The following is a 15,150-nucleotide window of genomic DNA, read 5'->3' on the forward strand; positions in this document are numbered from 1 at the left end:
CCCGGCCCCTGCCCGCCCCGCGAATGCAGCCGCAGTGGCATCTTTTACAGATGACCTCGAGCCATAGCACGTGCTAGTCTTCTTGAAGGACCATGCAAGGAAGGCTCCGTGCTGCAAGGACTCGGGGCACGGTGGGGCGCACGACCGGGATTCGCAGCAGGCTTGGGAAGCCCTGGGAATGGGGGGGGGGTGCCCGGGGTGTGTGGCCGCGGGTGTGTGGCTGTGTCCCCGCACCCCCGGGCTGCCTCCGCAGCACCGCCACGGAGCAATGCACACAAACACACAAGAAAACAAGCATTAACCAAAAAAAAAAAAACCCCAAACCCAATAGGAAGGCATGTGGCAAAAGGCCAAAGGTCTCCCCTTGCTCACTTGCACAGGCGTGTCTTTATTTCTTTATTTATTTTCCCCAGCCGGGGGGTGGACGGGAAGGCTCGTTTGCCGCTCTGCCCTGTGCCGGGTGCTGGCTTCTCCTGGGTGCTGCCTCATGGAAGCAGAACAGGGGAGCCAGGGCAGGGCTGCGGTCATAACCAGCAACAAAAAGTCGGGGGGGGGAGGACTGGGTCAATGTGATGGAGCTGCTTTCTTTCGCTTGGAGAAAAAACTTTTTTTTTTTTTTTTTGATCACAGGTGTTGGGTGTTGGTTTTGGGGGTGGATTTTTTTGTTTGCTTGTTTTTGTTGTTTTTTTTTTTTCTTACTCATCCTTAAGGTTTACACAGCCCTAAGAGGTTCACAGCCTCGGTCGTACCACAGACGGGAAGAGTGTGAGTGTTTACTGAAGGCCAGCGTAATGTAGCCGCAGCACAGGGTGTCGGGGTTTTTGAGTCGTTTTGGTTCCTGGTTTGGTTTTGTGGGTTTTTTTTGTACTAGGGAGAAGGGGAGGGCCTTCTACTTGTGTCCAAACATATCTCACAGGACCATTTTAGTTTCACACTAACACACGCACACACGCGTGTGTCCGCGCACACTCTCTAACGCACTAATACACACACCCACCCCCAACACCTATTGGTACACAAGTGTGGTGTTAATATATTGTTTTTAAAGTTAAGAACAAGAGCTGGTGACAAATGAACGGTCTGTCTTTTGGAGGCAAACACTCAACTGTTGTTTCCCCTCCCCACCACTTGTCTCCTCTTCCCAGCGTGGGGCTGTGGCTGTGGGGTGAGGCGGGGGGTGACGGGGACCCTCAGCCTGAACCGGGCCGGCAGGACAAGTGGCCAGGGGCAGAGAGGGTGGAGGAGCCAGGGTTTGGGAGCCGAAGGTGCGAGCCAGGCACCTTCCCCAAATGCACAGGACTCCTGCCCATCCTGCCGCTTTGAAACCAAAGCTCGCCTCCTTTCTAGAGGCAAAATACCCAAATATGCATGTAAAAGCAACCGGCCCCCGCTCGCTGAGCAGCTCACGCTGCGTTTCTCGGGGGTCTGAGGACATGTGACTTATTTTTTTCCTTTTTGGCCTCGTGCTTTCCAGCACAACCAAAGCACGTGGCCGATAGACTCGCAGCCCTTGTCATGTGTGTTAGACTGCTTCAAAAAGAAAAAAAAACTAGAGTAGAAACCTCAGCTGTAAGCAGAGATAAAGCCTAACGTGAGCTTCACTCCGTGGCAGTTTGGCTTTCTAGCTGTATTTTGGTTTTTGCTGTGTGTTTTCTGTGCTGTCTCTCCTCCACGTTTCCTCCCCGAGCGCCTCCTTCTGCTGTAACTTACTGCACAGCTTTTGAGCAGAGACCTGTTTGGTCAGCGCCGACCTCCTAGTCTCGTCGGTCTTTTAGTGTCAAAGTAATAAACACGACGGATTTTCAGAATACGCAGATGTCCTCTGCTTCACTTCTATTCTTTTACCGTTACAAACTGCAAAGAAACGTGAATGCCGAGGAGCTCCGGGGTTCGGCTGCAGGGACAGGGGAGGCCGGGCAGTTGCAGCACGTGTGACGGGGGGGGTCTGGAGCGGTGGGGAAGGGGCAGAAGCAGCCGGCCAAGTGGGGAGACAACCGTGTCCTGGAGAAACCCCCTGGGAGACGGTTGCATACGGGGTCAGGCATGAGCTGATGCTGGTTGAGGACCGTCACGGGGCCATGTACGAGGGGGAGTGAAAAACAAACCAGTGCCTGTAACGACTGGCCTTCTCCCACCTCGGTCAACGCGGCGGAACAACAGCAAACTGCGGAGACTGTAGAGAGAGCTGCTGAATCACAGCGAGGAAACGGACAGGGAAAGACAAAACATCCCATCACCACGTGTAGAAAATTCATAATAAATCACGTACCCAACAAGCGTTGGCATCAAACTAAACCTGCCGCCTCACGAAGAGTCTTCCTGCCCCCGCCGGGCAGTGCCGCAGTGGGCTGCAGAGCATGACGGGTGCTCGGCCAGGGGCTCGTCTGTGACCCTGCCCGTCCCCCATGCCCCATGGCATCCTGCTTCTCGCCTCCTCTTCTTCCAGGCTGGTGTTGCCCAAAAACCGTACAGCCCCTCTCCTGACTCGCGGCCTGCAAAAGGGGCCATTTGGTCATCCTGGAAAGCCGTCTGGCTGCCTGTGCCCGTGCGGTCAATGACAAGGCATGGTTGCCAGCAGAATCACACCATGCACAGAAGCACCTTTTGTAGTTTTTTTAATTTCTTTATACCCCCCCCCCCCCCCCGAAGTTGAAATACAGAGGAACGGGAAAAAAGTCTCACAACATAGTAATAAAACATCTTTATTCCCTCTTAAATATAATCTCTAAGACTATAAGCCTATAATTCCTGTTAAATCTCACTTAATTGAATGGTCTTTATAGGCTTTCCTCATTGGATAATGAACATTGAATACTGGCTTCAACACAACATCGGGAAGACAGTAGTACGGGGAATAAATCACGAACTTTTGGTACCTCGGGAAACGCTGCAGAACCTGGTGGAGACACAACCAGCAGAAGGCGCGTGCTCGCGCAGGGAACCAGGAGCGGAGCCGGGGGCTGCACTTCCCCTCCCTCCCACCGGCTTGCGGCCGGAGGACAAGGACGAGGCGAGAGCCTCAGCCTCACGCCGCACAGCCCTAGGAGGAGGGATAAGCAAGAAAATGTGGAGGAAACGAGATGTGGCAGAAGCTCTGGGAGCAGCGCTGCTGCCACGGCCACCCAGCCGGAACCCTGCTGCACCTCTCGGCTACGGCTCCTGGCTCAGCCCGCAGGTGACATGAGCCGCCGTCGCCCTCTGGCTTCTAGGTGGATTGAACCGAAGTTAAAAAACACAGGATTTTTCCCATAAGTGGGTCACTTCTCATTCAGCCAGCTATCCCCTAAGCTGATGAAGTCCTGCTGCAAACAAAGGGAATTAGACCAGCTAATGGGGTTAGGGAAGAAGAGCCCCTGAGGGCCAGGTCTGCTGGTCCAGCTGAAATGACAGCTGGAGAAGAGTCTCATGAACCCCCTTGAATTAACACGGCGTCCTGTCCTATAGGGTTTTCTCCCCATCTTGATGTGCATGGTGCTGATCCATGACAGCACAGCTGCCCTGCGGGGCCAGGGCTCAGGCAGAGGGGTGCAGGGTGCTGCTCCCCAGCCAGCCCAGTGCACGCTGCCTTCTCCCCAAGGGATGGGAAACAGCCAGGCCCAGCTGAAAAACATCTCCTCAGAGACGAAGATGAGGGAGAAACTGTGGGGTAGATCCAGTGAAAAAAGTGCTCTGCCTTCGGTGCCTTTTTACTGTCACGTAACAGAAAAAAAAAGTGTCAGCTGTCCCCCACCCCCCCACCCCCCTCCACCCCCCGTTAACTGTCACATAATTCACTCAAAAATACTGATAGGACAAACTAGAATATTTTATGGAAACCTCCTTTTGCACTCACCAGTCCCTGGAGCAAGCCAGGGGAGGTGATGAAATACATTCCCCGACACCTCCTGCTAGCAGCGTACAAAACCCAATGATCTTTCCAGACTCTTCCCTGACCAACACATGCGACTTCCCAGCACCCGTCTGTATTTTTCACTTATCATTTTTCTCTTGGTTTTACCTTGTCTTCCCTGCTGCTTTAATCATGGCCTTCTCCTGCTGGCCTCCCCCTCGTTAGGGGACGCGGTGTCAGAAGGAGGCAGTATCAAGCGAGCGCTGCTATTGAACTTCCGCGCTCGAATCTTGCCCCAGCTGGTCTAGGGAAGGCTGAGGTGGCCCTCCCACCCCCTGATTAGCAGGCAAGGCCAGGGCAGAAGCGAAGCGCAGCATCATGTCAATGCACTCTGGCAAAACCCAGCATAAGCTGCAGGAAAATGAAGAACTTCTCCAAGCCTGCCCTTACCTTTTGGGAATGAAGGTACTCAGGCCATGAGCACATCGCTCCGCCAGCTGTCGCAAAGCGCGTCGCGCCCTGAGGACAGCAGGTACCACCGAGGACAGCAGGTACCAGCTACGCGCTACCCTCTTGCAGCGTGCAGTGTCACTGCTGCAGGAGACCTGCACATCGACTCAGTGCTGGTGCCACAGCCAGGCCAACGTCTTCAAAAGTGGGTCTGGGATTTGAAGTGATGGGTTTTTGGACACCTCAAACCCACCTGCCAGACCAGGTCAGAAGTGGCATCCGCCAGTGCTTTGGCTGCAGAACGCCTTGTTTGAAAACCAGGGCTCTGGGTAGGGACCTCCGAAATGGGGGCAACCTGAATCCCTGCTCACTTGGGGAGACTGTGGCTGGCGCGAGAGTACTCAGCACCCTGGTCTGACAGCTGCAGGGAGGGACCAGCACTGGGACACGAGCCGAAGGAACTGCAGTCGCAACTGGACACGGACCGCAGCGTTTGCTATGGGTGGGGTGACTCCGTAGCACGTAATACTTGCACAAGGTGAGGGGTGGCTATCACAGCGAGAAGCTGCTCTCAGTTCACAAGGTGCTGACAGACACGGGGAAGACCACAGCACATAAATACATCCACGCACAGCCACAATCCACAGTCTCTGGCGGCTGCCAAGAGCCTAGATGTGGGGCTCACCGATAGCTGCGTTCTTCTTCTCAAACTTCATTTTGAGCTCTGACACGAGGGCATTGTGGGCGCTGCTATGACCTCTCTTCTTCAGCTGCTTGTTCGTAAACTTTGGAGTGAGGGAGCCGGACACGGTTGGCACCTGCCACCCCGGGACATCCCCCCTGGGAGCCAGGGCAGGGGGCGGCGGGGGCAAAGGGGCGGTCGGCGGCACGGGGGCAACCTGGATGTTGTTGTTGCTGTTCTCGTTGTGTAGGCTCTTGGCATCATCCTCAACAACAAACTTCTCTGCGGCATTGCTGGGCCTCTTGAACTTCAGCCACTCCATCCTGACTGTCCGGGACTGTGGGGTCTGTCTCTTTTTTATGATCCTTCTTACCGGCATGATTTTGTTGGACCGCTTATTGCGCCAGAACATGGCAGTAGAGATCATGACAGTTATCAGCACCATTATGCCCACGACACCAGCTAGCACTCCTAAGGCTTTCATGGGGTTATCTTTAGTTTGCATCAAAAAGGCGGCCATAGGCCCTTTGTGAAGAGTCTGTAAAAGGGTACAAAGAAAACACATGACTTACTCTATGGGACAGACAGTGACCCAGAAATTTCATTTGTCCAAAATATGTAACAAGCAGGGCTGACTAATGGAAGCTGTCTCTGAAAAAATGAAAGTCAAAGAGCCAGTCCAGGTTTGGAGAATTTGGATGGAGCAGGAGACTGGGCAAGCATTACAGTATTGTGAGATGGACGACTGCCGAACACAAAAGCTTACAGGAGTACTGCCGCCGAATTAGGACGGATTCCTGCGTGTCACCATAGTGGTTGTTTAACTTGCAAGAACTGAGCAAGAAAATAATTTGCTCCAGGATCTGCAGCTGTATTGTTGTACTACATTTCAGAGTTAATTTTGTAGGAATAATAGTGTTGAACCCAAACAGAAGCTTATGAGTAGAAAATGATCTTTCAAAAACAGTTGCAGGTGATACGGTGATGCAGTTTATAAGACTATTACTGAGTATGGCATTAAAAAAATTATGAGAAAACTTCACTTTATAAAATTACAGCGTACAAATGAGTAGTTAGCAGGTACGTGCTGCATTCTGTTTTCAAGTACTCTTTTACAGACATAACAAAACTCTTTGAGGTAGGGGACATGAGTAGAGCTAAAGAGCTTTGTTTTTAGAAATAAAAGAAAGAAGCAATAACATAAGCTACATATGGCATATTAAGGACAAATGAATGGCCAGTTCACTTTGCAGCTTAGCACACTGTGCGTCTCGGAGGTCCCCGTATAATTTTGCGGATTTTGCCCTGCGGGTGGAGCCTGGATCTTTTCACACTTTTCCAGTACATGATGGTGGAGATCACCATTGTTACAGAAATGGTGGAAAGGACGCCACTCATGCAAATTCCAAGTATTGTCCACGGACGCTTCTTGAGACCTAAAATATAGGATTTTACCCTGGACTTGATCTGGAAATATCAAAAATAAGAGAAATGGTCAACCCTCACACATTTATATTTGAAAGAGGCCAGTATCTATTATAAATACAGCTAGGGAACTAGGGTAAAATGTGTACAGGATAGAGAACATGTAAAATAAAGGGAGCTAAGTGTTGAACTAGGCACGGGAGAGGACACAGTTGCAATGACATTGAACTGAATCCAGAAACACTAAAAGAAGTTAGGAAGCATGTACAAACACCTGGCTGATCAGGGAACAAAGAGTAGCAGCACGGCACATAGATCACCCTTCTTCATGGCATGGTAGTCCACCCTTGGACTACATTTCCAAGAGAAGTTCATAATGAATACAAGCTCCTGCAAGGGTACCTGGACAGACAGCAGCGTTGTGCAAGGCCAGGAGATCCTTCAGAAATGGCACATTCACGAGCAAGAGCCGGTCATAAAGCTACGTGCGGCTGCGGAGAGACAGGGCTACCCACCATGCCCCACTCCTCTGGCCTCGACTCCAGGAGGGAATCATCACCCAAACTTTGCATGTCTAGTAACAGGTTATCTGCATTTTAGTCAGTGGTCTAAGCTCCCAGCTTTTAGTCAATGGGGAGAAAAGGACACCTCCAGAGTAGTGGTCACCACAAGCTAAAATAGGTATCAAAGACAGTGAGTATAAGGAGAGCCTTGTGACTAGCTTGGACTTGAACCTCTGACTTTTAGACATTTAAAGTGAGATCAGATGGATTTCCCTGTATGACTCTAAACTAGGATGCTCATCTCTTTACCCTCCCCAGTCTGTGGAGGGAGGTGACTAAGAGTATCCCCAAAGGATGCTTCAGAGTACCTCTTGTCAGGTATTACACAGGAACACTATTTTTAAATCACGTCCCTAAACTTAGGGAATATAAATTCATTAATACACACCCCATTGTCTCCACTTCACTTCTGTATTTTCACAACCTACCTCAAACACATTATCCAAGACCACCCTTCTCCTGCCCTGAATGTTTCCTATTGCCAAAGAAAAATGGGTGAAGAAATGCTATTGAAACTCATGGACCACATTACCTTACAGGTAGCAACCAATTTTCATCATTTTGCTGTGCAAAGAGTTTTTCCATTATTTAATTAGAAGTGGACCTAAGCTAGAAACCAAAAGCAGAGCAGCCCACGACTTTGGTGGAGCTGGGATTCACATCAGCTTTGCTGTTCTGCATTACATGGATTTTGTGTACTTAAGTCCCATCAGATGACAGAAATTCCACCCTGGCTTACTTAACTTGATGTGAAAGTCTGATGAATTAAGTGTCAGATAAACCCTGCTAAGTAGTACATGACCTGAAATGAGTCCACTTATGACGAGTGTTGTCAAGACCTATTTTGTAGCGAGGCACTGATGGCTAAATAGTATAGAATCATAGAATCATTGAGGTTGGAAAAGACCTCTAAGATCATCGAGTCCAACCGTCAACCCAACACCACCATGCCCACTAAACCATGTCCCTAAGCGCCTCATCTACACGTCTTTTAAATACCTCCAGGGATGGGGACTCCACCACTTCCCTGGGCAGCCTCTTCCAATGTTTAACCACTATAGGGCCAACACAGGGAGAAAGATGACATATGCTTAAGAAGATCCTATATCTCAGTAATAAATATTTGACTAGCTATTTGAAAACCTTGAATAAATGGGATTAGACAGAAGTACATGTTTATGTTGCCAGTGTACAACAGTTGCAGGGGTAAGAACTGACGGAAATCATATGGGGAGTTTCAGAATTTGGCTTCGTTCATCTCCCCCTTGTCTCACCAAGTTTGGCACCTGTTCAGAGCTTCCAGTTATGAAGAGGTGATTAATACCAAAACTAAAACCATTAATAGTTGGTTCAGCCTATATTCTAGTTGCTGGGCCTGTACTATACAAAGCTTTGCCTAGAATCAGCCTTAGATAACAACGCTTCTGTAACGTCTGCATAAAAACATAAGGCATTTTGTAAGCACACGGTGGGAGAATTTCTGTTTGTCATGGCCACGACACTCACAGGATAAATAGGAGGAATAACTTGAAAAACAAGCCTGGAACAGCATCGTCTTAGCCAGCCTGCAGAGAGGCTCATGTAAGTGCATTTGTCACCAAAAAGCTTTGCAATCTTGTCTGTGTCATCACCGTGGCCCAGTCAGTTAACGCACTGACCAGGTCTGAGAGAGGTCCGAGCACCCTCTGACAGTGAAAGTCTGGGAGCATTTGGACACCTAAGTTTAAGCGCTTTGGCTCTGAGCACTACCCTGCACATTCAAAACACCTTCAAGTCATGGTATCGATTACCAGCAGTGCCTCAGAACTGGGTCAACAAATGGCGCCACTTTGTAATTTGTTTAGCTGTTGTTTTTTCCTAAGAGGTGTGCTGCATTTTGAAGAGTACTGATTTTTCTTGGACACGCAAAAAAAAAAAAGCAGATACGCAATGAAATGAAAGCTGGTATGGGAAGCGCTGTCATACCTCTGTGGGTCAAAACCTGGAAGAAACACTCTCTTTCTTAATAGCCATCAAAGGAGTTAAAATACCACTGCTCACAAAAGACAATGCTCTGCTGTTGTTTTGGTGTGACTTCACAGTTATAATGAGCACTGGCCCGGGGAAGGGTTGGGGACAATTAGAGGGTTACAGAACCGTGGCAGAAGTTTGGAAGTAGCTAAGCTGTTCGCATCAGCTTTGAGGAAGGAGAAGTCCAATCCTGGGACAAGAATACAATTAAAAAGATTAAAAGCAACTGTTTGGATTAAAAGATGTCATCACCTATTTTTTATTTGACGGGAATGCATGGTCCCTTGCAGAACCCTTGTGACTGTCTGTCCCCTGCAGAGAAGCTCCTCAGCCCAAGTCCCGCAGGGTGCTGAAGTGTCCAGCAGTCACTGGGACTCGCCAGCTTTTGAGAGGCTCTAACATTGACACATGCCTTCGAAGCCGGTTTCGTAAGACCCAGCTATCACCGTACATGAAAGCTGCATTTACATCACTTTGCAATACAGACACGAGCATGGGGCAAGACTTCTCAAATCAAACCGACCTTCTCCGAACAATTTTTTTTTCAAGGTCCATGTAACCACCAAGGTTCCAAGGTGGAAAGAAGAGGCTACCTGCTCTGCAGATGTGGCCAAGGATGTTTAGTGCCATCAGCAACCACAGTTCCCACGGTTGCAGAGTTAGTATGAGAGAGGAGGAGATATCCACATTAATTTACAGAAGGTATTTGTTGAACCTTTCAATTAGGGGAATCTAAAACTGAGACTCACCAGCTATATTTAGAAGTCTAAATGAGTGGCCAAAGCTATTAAGAACCACGGAGTATGCTGCCTAAGTGTGGACTTAAGTCTCAGTCCATGAAGAGGTGTAAATAAACATCCCCATATACGTGCAGAACCTCAGTGGAGTCATGAAGAGGCAGAGGGATCCCCCCATCAGGCCAACCTTCAGGATCAGGAGTGGGAATCAGCTTTCTGTGAATATCTTGGGCAGCAGGAATAGATTTTTGAGTGAGACATAAGGGTGAAAAAAGAGTGGCTTTTTCAGCATATGTTTCTTGTTCTGTTGAGAAAGGGTAGGAGATTAACAGACGCCACTCAATACCAATTTCCATAAAACCAGACTCAGTTAAATTAAAAGGCCTCTGGAATTTTTTATCACTGTATTATTCCAAGAGCTAAAGGTCCTTTTGATGTGCAATACCGCTGAACTTAGCCACAAGGCATCTATCTTGAAGGACACAGCCTTGCGCTAATTGCAATGGTAAATGTTAATCAGAAAATATGTCTGTTTAATTACTTGGTGTGATTAGCACTGCAGGAAACCTCTAGAGGATGCATTCAAACATGTCCTCCTTATCCAAAATCAGTAATACATAAATGCCCACCAAACAGCTAACTAAAAGAGACTTTGTACAGCTGGAGCACAGGGGGACGAAATGTTCATTTGTAACAGCCTCTGAGAGTGTGTGCCTGTGTGTGAGTGTGTGTGTACGCAATGTCCCTATACCAAGAGACTCTTTTCTTCACAAAGTGTTAGCAGTGACTCTGCCGTCTCTGGGACGTAGGGAGTGACCAAGGGTTTTGTACACTGGCACTGCATCTCACTCACATGCAAGCCGAAATTTGAGAGTGGTTTTTGCAAGGAGATGTGGATAAAAGAAAATCCCAACCCAAATCATTGCAAGCAATGGAAGAAGTAATGCAGAAATGTACAAAAGCTTATGGAGGACGCGACATCAGATTAGTAGTGCAGATCCTGCTGAAGAGACCTGCTCAAGCGAAGAAAGAAGATGCTGTTGCTAGCTCGGGCTTTGTGTTGGGACTTGGCATCGAGAAGAGCATGGAGAAGAAGGGAAAAACTGTGTCTGAGAGGAATCCATGTCTTCACAGCCCTCTCTGCTTCCCCTTTAGACTTTATCAGGAGGGACGCTCCATCACTTTGTGCCAAACCTGTGCCCCTGGAGGGGGAGAAAAGGAAGCAGAGAGGGGACTTTGTACGAGACACCTTCTTTCATCAGGTGCTGATGTTGCTTCAAGCACTAGAAGGAAATCCAGGAAACTCTTTATCCCAAAGCATCAGCTGCTCACGCTTTCCTTCCAGATGTCCTTCATCAGCTGGTTCAGGGACACATCTTCTCCCCCAGCAGAGGAGGTGTGGGGCACCCTCCCTCCCCTCCACACCCCTCAGCCCTGTACCTTAGCCCCGCACGCTGACAGAGGGGTTACCAGCTCATCCGGGAGGGGAAGCTGGAGGCTAGATGCTGGGGGCCAACAGTGGGGACAGTGCCTGAGGCCGCCTGGTGCCACGCACTCCTGAAACGTGCGCCCTGTGAGAAGCCTGGAAGCAAGGCAGGGAGGACGGGCGCTCCCACTGTTGGCTGCGGCTAGCAATTCTTATTTGTTGTATAAAACCCACCAAAACTTATGGTTTCCATAGGAAATCGAAGTGTTAAGCAATTTATTTCCTTTACATCAGTAAGAATGGCTAAATCTCTAGACTTATCACGGAGACCCAGTATGCACAGTCCCCCAGCTCCACCTGGCAGAGCCTTGAAGCGGCATGCCCTGCCCACGCTGAGCCCCAGCGCTGCATGGCAGCTTTCATGGAGCCTGCAGCAGGGCTAGGGTAGGAAGGAAGGCTCTGCAGAGGGACCTGGACAGGCTGGATCGATGGGCCCAGGCCAACTGTATGAGGTTCAACAAGGACAAGTGCCGGGTCCTGCACTTCGGCCACAACAACCCCATGCAGCGCTACAGGCTTGGGGAAGAGTGGCTGGAAAGCTGCCCAGCAGAGAAGGACCTGGGGGTGCTGGTTGACAGCCGGCTGAACATGAGCCGGCAGTGTGCCCAGGCGGCCAAGAAGGCCAATGGCATCCTGGCCTGTATCAGAAATAGTGTGGCCAGCAGGAGTAGGGAAGTGATCGTGCCCCTGTACTCGGCACTGGTGAGGCCGCACCTCGAACACTGTGTTCAGTTTTGGGCCCCGCACTACAAGAAGGACGTCGAGGTGCTGGAGCGTGTCCAGAGAAGGGCAACGAGGCTGGTGAGGGGTCTGGAGAACAAGTCTGATGAGGAGCGGCTGAGGGAACTGGGACTGTTTAGCCTGGAGAAGAGGAGGCTGAGGGGAGACCTCATCGCTCTCTACAACCACCTGAAAGGAGGTTGTAGCGAGGTGGGGGTCGGTCTCTTCTCCCAAGTAACAAGCGATAGGACGAGAGGAAACGGCCTCAAGTTGCGCCAGGGGAGGTTTAGATTGGACCTGAGGAAAAATGTCTTTACTGAAAGAGTGGTTAAACATTGGAAGAGGCTGCCCAGGGAAGTGGTGGAGTCCCCATCCCTGGAGGTATTTAAAAGACGTGTAGATGAGGCGCTGAGGGACATGGTTTAGTGGGCATGGGGGTGTTGGGTTGATGGTTGGACTCGATGATCTTAGAGGTCTTTTCCAACCTCAATGATTCTATGATTCTATGATTCTAGGGCTGGCCAGCCCCAACAGGCAGCCCCACGCCAGGCACCCCCTCTGCTGGGGCAGACCCGAGTCCCCCGGCGGTCCTGGTGGGGCAGGCGCTGACAACGGAGACGGGGAGTTACTCCTGTGCTGCTGGTGGCTAAGTTTACCTTGCCGACGAGCACAAGTCTTCTCTGCAGACACCTTCTAACTTCCAGCAGGCTCTGAACTGTATACAAGAAGCATCATATAAATGCACCTGATAAGGAGTATCAGTGGAGTAAGAGAAGATGGAGAAAGCAGAGAAAGATGGTACTAGATAAAAGAGCAGTGGGTGCATTTTGACCAAAGGGAAGGCCAGCTGCTGTCTGTAGGATGAGATTTGCATCTTTGCCCAGTATGTGTGTGGTCCAGAGACTGTCAGGCTAATGATGTGTTTCTCATCTACTTTAAAGCCCATTTCCTCCCTGCTGGTACCTACTTAAAGGCATGGCAAGGCGGTTACAATAAATAAGAATCATGCAAGCATGCGCTGCCCACCATAAATCGCCGCTTGTTCTTTGGTTGATGTAGAAGTTGGAGTAACAGGAAACTCACAACCTACGTGTGCTATCTTTTAGAGTTTTCTTGTTTCGTCTGCTAGCAGTACTGCAATTATTAAACTTGCATCCAAAATTCTATGTACTTTAAAGCATTTCTATAAAGTTTTCTCAGTTTTCCTATGTCACTTATGTTGACTTGCAAAACTGCTCTGATCTATTTCACTCTGGCCCCAGCTACTTTCCACTCACTTTTTGTAGGGGAAAAAGATTGTTTTCTTCTCCTGAATGAAAACAAAAAAATCAGAAATTTAGCAGCCAGGATTCACCTTTACTTTCAGGAGTCTATAGCCCTTAATTTGCATCTCTCTCTAACAATCAGATGCAAGAAACTCATCTCCCAACCACACTATGCTCCTGCCTTTGTACCTTTGCAATTTCTCTGATCAAAGTGACTTTTACATTTGTGGCTGTAGAATCCAGCTTCACCACAAGGCTCTAGAAACACTCAACAAAACAGAGCTAGCAAGAAAGGAGAAGCAATGGCTGGCAACTTTTTGGCTGTTGATTTCAACTCCTGAAGCATCTTTAAAGTAGTCTCAGAAATGGAGCAAGCAGTGACTACTCTTTGGTGCCCCTCAAGGATCATCTCACATACGGATTTTTCTAAAACGTTTGCTTACCTCCTCTGTGATATCGATCTTCAGAACTGCCGTGGTACTGAAGGACGGGGAGCCCCGGTCTTTGGCCTGCACCACCACTGACCATATGCAGTCTTTGTTCTTTGTGATGTTGTGGATGATGTCCAGGGAACGGATATAGGATTTCAGCTTGATTTCCCCAGTGCTTTGGTCTATATCAAACACGTTGGCTGGATCTGCTTGCATGATGGAATAATCTACAATGTTGTTGGGTTCTTCTGCATCTTGATCTATAGCCTGGTAGGGGAAGTGCAAAGAAAAAAGATGTTATTGTTTGTATCTTTGCCTGAAGACAAAACCCTACAGGTTTCTGAGCATTCACTTCCGACAATATCCATGCTGTGAGATGACTGGGCTGTTTTTGTTTCGTCTTGGAAACAATTTCCCCTTCTCTGGTATCAGCTATGCTACATTTTCTAGTGAAAAACAGCAGGACTAGAGTTCTTTTTGTATAAGCGATTTCTATTTGAGATTAAATAAAATCAGAGGAAAAACTGAACCTATCTGTAGAATGCAAATGGTCCACTGCTGGGGAGTTTCTCACACAGCATGGGGGACAGATGTGAAGTGAATAGAGAACAATGGGATTAGCTCCGCACTATAAACTATAGCTGCCTTAATTTTTGTGCTGTGGCATTTATTCTGCTAACATTAGGTGTTGTGTAATCAGGCTTCACGATATGCATTCAAATACGTGTAACATAGGATGTTCTGCTCCTTTGCCTGTGAATTGTTAGTGCGTTTTTTTTAGCTCCTGTTCCACACTGGAGCAATGAATACAATTCTGCAAAGCGAAGGGAAAGAAGTTGTGTGGTTGAGCACCAAGGCGTGGCAGGAAGGTTAAGTATTCAAAACACTGTACTTTCATTCACTCGTCTTATTTGGGCTTCTTATGATCCAGGATCCTCCACCAGCTGATGGTTCAAATACTGTAACAGAATTTCATCTTTTGCCTATAGAATTCATTTCTCCTTCTCAGCAGTCTGTAAATACTATCATTCCACGCTTTAATCCATTTGTTACATACAAATGGGTGTGCAAAATAGAGCCCGAGGAAAAGCCAACTTTCAGGCATGCCTCATGATCCCTGAGCAACAAACAGCAGAGCTGGGGCTTTTCCAAAGCACTCTGCTTTGTGACACGCTGTGTCGACTCTCACCTCTATCTTCACCGGTGACCCGATGATCATCGTCTTTTCCTGGATGTTTTCGTTGAACTCCGGAGAGTGGTCATTGACGTCTAGCACAGTGATAAACACTTCAGCCAAGCTGTATTTCCCATCTGTGTCCTCTGCCTTCACGTAGAAGTTATACTTTGAGTTCACTTCAGCATCTAATATAGCCCAGGGCTGGGAGTAAATTATACCTGTTGATGGGTGGATTAGGAACCTGGAAAAGAAGCATGGAAAGACCTTGGGGTTTTTTGGTCAGTTAACGTGTGTTTACAGCCTGGGGCAAAGGTGGACTCTAAACATGGAAATGCTGTGCCCAAAGATTGGTACTCTTCACCTAACTCCTGTCTG

The 15,150-nt window shown here is 48.7% G+C and overlaps 1 protein-coding gene across 1 annotated transcript in view; it reads right to left on the bottom strand.

Annotated features, from left to right (window-relative positions):
• Positions 1 to 2,678: 2,678 nt before the first annotated feature.
• Positions 2,679 to 15,150, bottom strand: part of CDHR1 (cadherin related family member 1) — a 51,291-nt gene continuing 38,819 nt past the window's right edge. The window contains exons 14-17 of the mRNA XM_076338344.1: positions 14,788 to 15,016; positions 13,611 to 13,865; positions 4,965 to 5,499; positions 2,679 to 2,896 (exon numbers count right to left, since the gene is read on the bottom strand). Of these exons, the coding sequence (XP_076194459.1) occupies positions 2,778 to 2,896; positions 4,965 to 5,499; positions 13,611 to 13,865; positions 14,788 to 15,016 (1,138 nt within the window). The 3' untranslated portion in view covers positions 2,679 to 2,777. The remainder of the gene's footprint in view (positions 2,897 to 4,964; positions 5,500 to 13,610; positions 13,866 to 14,787; positions 15,017 to 15,150) is intronic.

The sequence above is a fragment of the Aptenodytes patagonicus genome, chromosome 5 (genome assembly GCF_965638725.1).
Source record: "Aptenodytes patagonicus chromosome 5, bAptPat1.pri.cur, whole genome shotgun sequence".
Taxonomy (NCBI): domain Eukaryota; kingdom Metazoa; phylum Chordata; class Aves; order Sphenisciformes; family Spheniscidae; genus Aptenodytes; species Aptenodytes patagonicus.